Below are 3,719 nucleotides of genomic sequence, written 5' to 3' on the forward strand. Positions count from 1 at the left end.
AAACGTTCTGATGTGGTGATAAAGTGTTGGGTAAGTGATAATATATTGGAATTGACAACTGATGAGAATACAGGACTGCCACGGAGTAAAAGGTCAGTTTTTGCGTTGTCAGAAAAAGATGTAAAATCTAGGGTGTGTCCTGTAAGCCTGGATAGTTTGCCAAGGAGAGTAAACCGTTGGGAGTTGTACATGGGGCAGTGGAGTAGGTAATGTGGGACGGTTTCACAATTTCATCCGCAGGTACAAGCTGGGCTGTTCAATAATCCACGAGTAATTCAGGCTGCACGTGCCAATGCGAAGGCGTGCCATAAGAGCACAAGAATAACGAGGACCGTGAGCCCCTCAGTTCATCCCGGCACAGCAGCCCCAGGTTCCGCCGCCACCGTGGTACCCCGCTCTGGGGCTCCTGGGGAGTCAGCAGCCGCCAGTGTTCTACGGTAGATGTTTCCATTGCAAGGCGTGGGACCATTCACGGAATTACTGCCCAGTGTTACGAGGAGAGTGAGTGCTATGGGAGAGTGAGTGAGTGAGTGAGTTACGAGAAGGAATGCGCAGTGGGATCAGGGGACGAGGCCTTGAACAAAGATTATAAAGTTAATTGAAATAGATGTTACATCTGATTAACTGTTTTGTCTCTAATAGACGCGTAGTCATATGCATGGACTCCGACGATGATCTGGACCGGTAATGGACAATGTGGAATAAATAAAATTGGTATTGAACATCCAAAGCTCATGTTTCACTTAACTGTGTGATATTGTTGTGGTGCAGATGAGGACTGTAACGCCCTTAAGAATTTTACACGACTCATAGATTTGCACCTCTGTAAGGTAAGAGGGCAAGATTCCATAATCTAGTTGATCAAGGATCACGGAGTTTACTATAACGTACTGATAGGGCAGAGTTGAACAGGACTAGTAATAGAATTGCTGCAAACAAGAATAAAAGTGCTATCCATAACTGTGATGGAATATAGGACACACAATAAAACTCATATGGTGAAGTAAGGAACATTTGCCTCTTTATTTCGATATAACTTGGAATATATATATATATATAGTAAAGACTAGAGATATAAAAGAATAGATGGAAGATTACAATGCAGGTATAACAAGAATGTTCTTAACTAAGGTAGGGGAGGAGAAGAATAAGGCCTCAAGAAAGTAAGTTTTGGGAGAGTAATACTGAATAGATAAGGTCTGGGGTATAAAGTGAAGTAAGGTTTGGGGATTATTGGGAGGAGGGAGTAGAGTGCGGGAGGAGAGAAGAAACGGTGGAGGTCTGTATGGATAGGAACTAGATGGGTAGAAGCGTAGGAAGTGGAGGACGTCCCACTAATGCACAGTATCGATCCCCATATGTATACCTAGCATGTGAGACGTCTTCTACACCGGAGCGGAGGGATACTTGATTTGGATAGGTTACTATTCTAATTAAGTAAGAAACAGAAAAAAAAAACAGATTAAGAAGCAGGTGTTATAAACAGGTGATACAGGTGAGGGTAGTCATGTGCCCTCAGCCCTATAAAACACGAAGTATAGAGAGATACCACGCAGCACAGGAGGAGGCAGGACCGAGAGAGAACGATACAGCGGACATAAGGAATGAGGGGAGGTATGATTGTTAAAGAATTCGAAAAAAAAATGGACACAGTCACTTAGAAGCATAGCTCCATCGGTGGAGGACGTCCCACTAACGCACAATATCAATCCCCATACCTAACATGTGAGATGTCTTCTACACCGGAGCGGAGGGATACTTGATTTGGATAGGTTACAATCCAAAATGGCAAAGCTAAGAATTACTAATGTAAAGGTCTGATTAAATGTCGATTACAGTGAATACCTTGAATTATCTTTACATTTTGCAATATAATTGATTAATTCATGAAAAGTCTACTGTTTAATTCCACCATAGCCATCGTAGAGCACTTGGGGATTAACCCGATTTTGTATAGAAGTGTACAGAATTCTGTCTGTCCCATAATTCTTGCTCCAGTTCCCATAATTCTAGCTACACGTACCATAATTCTGGCTCGAGTTCCCATAATTCTAGCTGAAGTTCCCTCGGTTAAAAATTAACTGCCACCACGTCTGTCTTTTTACCTCTAGTTTACAATATTAGTAAACTTGTTGATATATGGACATTAGTCCAGAATTAAACTGGAATTCCGGGATTAAAACTGACTGCCGACAGACTTCAGGCCTCTTCCTTCAGACCAAGTCTCTCCATGGCGACCAGTCGCAGCTTCTTCCGGTCAACCTGATAAAAAAAGCAAACGATGAAAAAAGCTGAAATACATCTGCATCAAAAACGCTAGCAGGCAATGAAAAAGAAAGTCACCAAAAAGAAATGAATTGAAACGTACAAAGAGAACCAAATGTATGCATGTAGAAAAAATGAAAAAAAAAGATAATTGATAGTAGGCTATTTCAAGATGAGAATGTACCAGGGTGTTACACATTTGCCAATTTTTCAAGTTCCATATTTTCCCACTTTCAGTACAGAAAATTGTAATACATTTGTACAAGTAATGCCATGCATAGTGCTTTTTAAATTTTTTTGGACAGCGATTTAAAATTTGCTCAAAAGGCACATAACAACAATACAACAGTTGTTTTCAAAATGATTTGTTTCAAATATAAACTGACGTTACAGAACTAAAAGAAGGGCACAGATTTCTTTGAAAATTGCTTCATTGTTCCCAAGAATGTTATTATATCTAAATAGTATGTATTTTGCTTAAATGGTACACAATCTCTTCGGACACTAACATATCTACGAACACTACAACATGCTAATTTATGACTACCATTATGTTAATTTACATCCATTATCAAAGTGGCTTCTGTCATAAGGCCATCATGTGTAGTTGTTTCAGAATATTGAACCTGTGCCATTTATATACCAGCTAATGAGCCGTTTTGTACTTCTCTACGGACACCACATAATCCCGCCTACCTTACGCTGTGTCGATGTCATCGGAAACGCGTCCATGAAGAGGAAATAGCCGGGTGTTTCTATGGGAACGAGCTGCAGAGAAAACAAGAAATTTTACACTTCCTGAAAGAAGACATGGTTTGCGATAATGAATTTATTTAACTGATTTTGGATCCCCCAATAATTACACCATAGCACAATAAATTATTTTGATCTTCAAGTAAACTTAACTATCTCCATCCGGTTACGTACATATATATCAATCTTTCGTATTTCCGTAGTATTTTTTTTTATTCAACAAATAGGACAAAGACAAAGTGGCGCTGCACTCAAGTAAACAATACTTATATTAACAGCGCCACTTAAACAAACAACATCATATTAACAATGTTTGTCAACAAAAAACGATTGGAAACAAACGATGTGCACCAACACCAACACCACCTCCCCCCAAACACTAGAAACAAGTGAGTATCTGTATGAAACGAGACGAGTGACTTCTATATCATTTCCACTGACAAACTCAGTCAAAAAGAGCTAGAAGCGCTGAGTCTCATAAATATATGTTTGTGTAAGTAACATGATTTTTGAGTTATAATCAGCAGATAATAAAGATGACCCTCGAAGAACAAGGTGAAGTTTTGCCGTGTCAGATAAAGAATTAAAATCCAACAGGTGACCGATTTCTTTTGCTAAGTTACCAAGATAGTTCGTTCTGTGTTGAATAAATATGGGACATTCAAACATAAAATGAAAGATGGTTTCGGATTGGCACCCAC

At 39.4% G+C, this 3,719-nt stretch overlaps 1 protein-coding gene across 1 annotated transcript in view; it reads right to left on the minus strand.

Annotated features, from left to right (window-relative positions):
• Nucleotides 1-1,446: 1,446 nt before the first annotated feature.
• LOC109474224 (acyl-CoA synthetase family member 2, mitochondrial-like) overlaps nucleotides 1,447-3,719 on the minus strand; it is a 15,223-nt gene continuing 12,950 nt past the window's right edge. Inside the window, exons 13-14 of the mRNA XM_019774483.1 lie at nucleotides 2,962-3,033; nucleotides 1,447-2,262 (exon numbers count right to left, since the gene is read on the minus strand). Of these exons, the coding sequence (XP_019630042.1) occupies nucleotides 2,200-2,262; nucleotides 2,962-3,033 (135 nt within the window). The 3' untranslated portion in view covers nucleotides 1,447-2,199. The remainder of the gene's footprint in view (nucleotides 2,263-2,961; nucleotides 3,034-3,719) is intronic.

The sequence above is a fragment of the Branchiostoma belcheri genome, unplaced genomic scaffold (genome assembly GCF_001625305.1).
Source record: "Branchiostoma belcheri isolate BF01 breed outbred unplaced genomic scaffold, Haploidv18h27 scaffold101, whole genome shotgun sequence".
Lineage (NCBI taxonomy): Eukaryota > Metazoa > Chordata > Leptocardii > Amphioxiformes > Branchiostomatidae > Branchiostoma > Branchiostoma belcheri.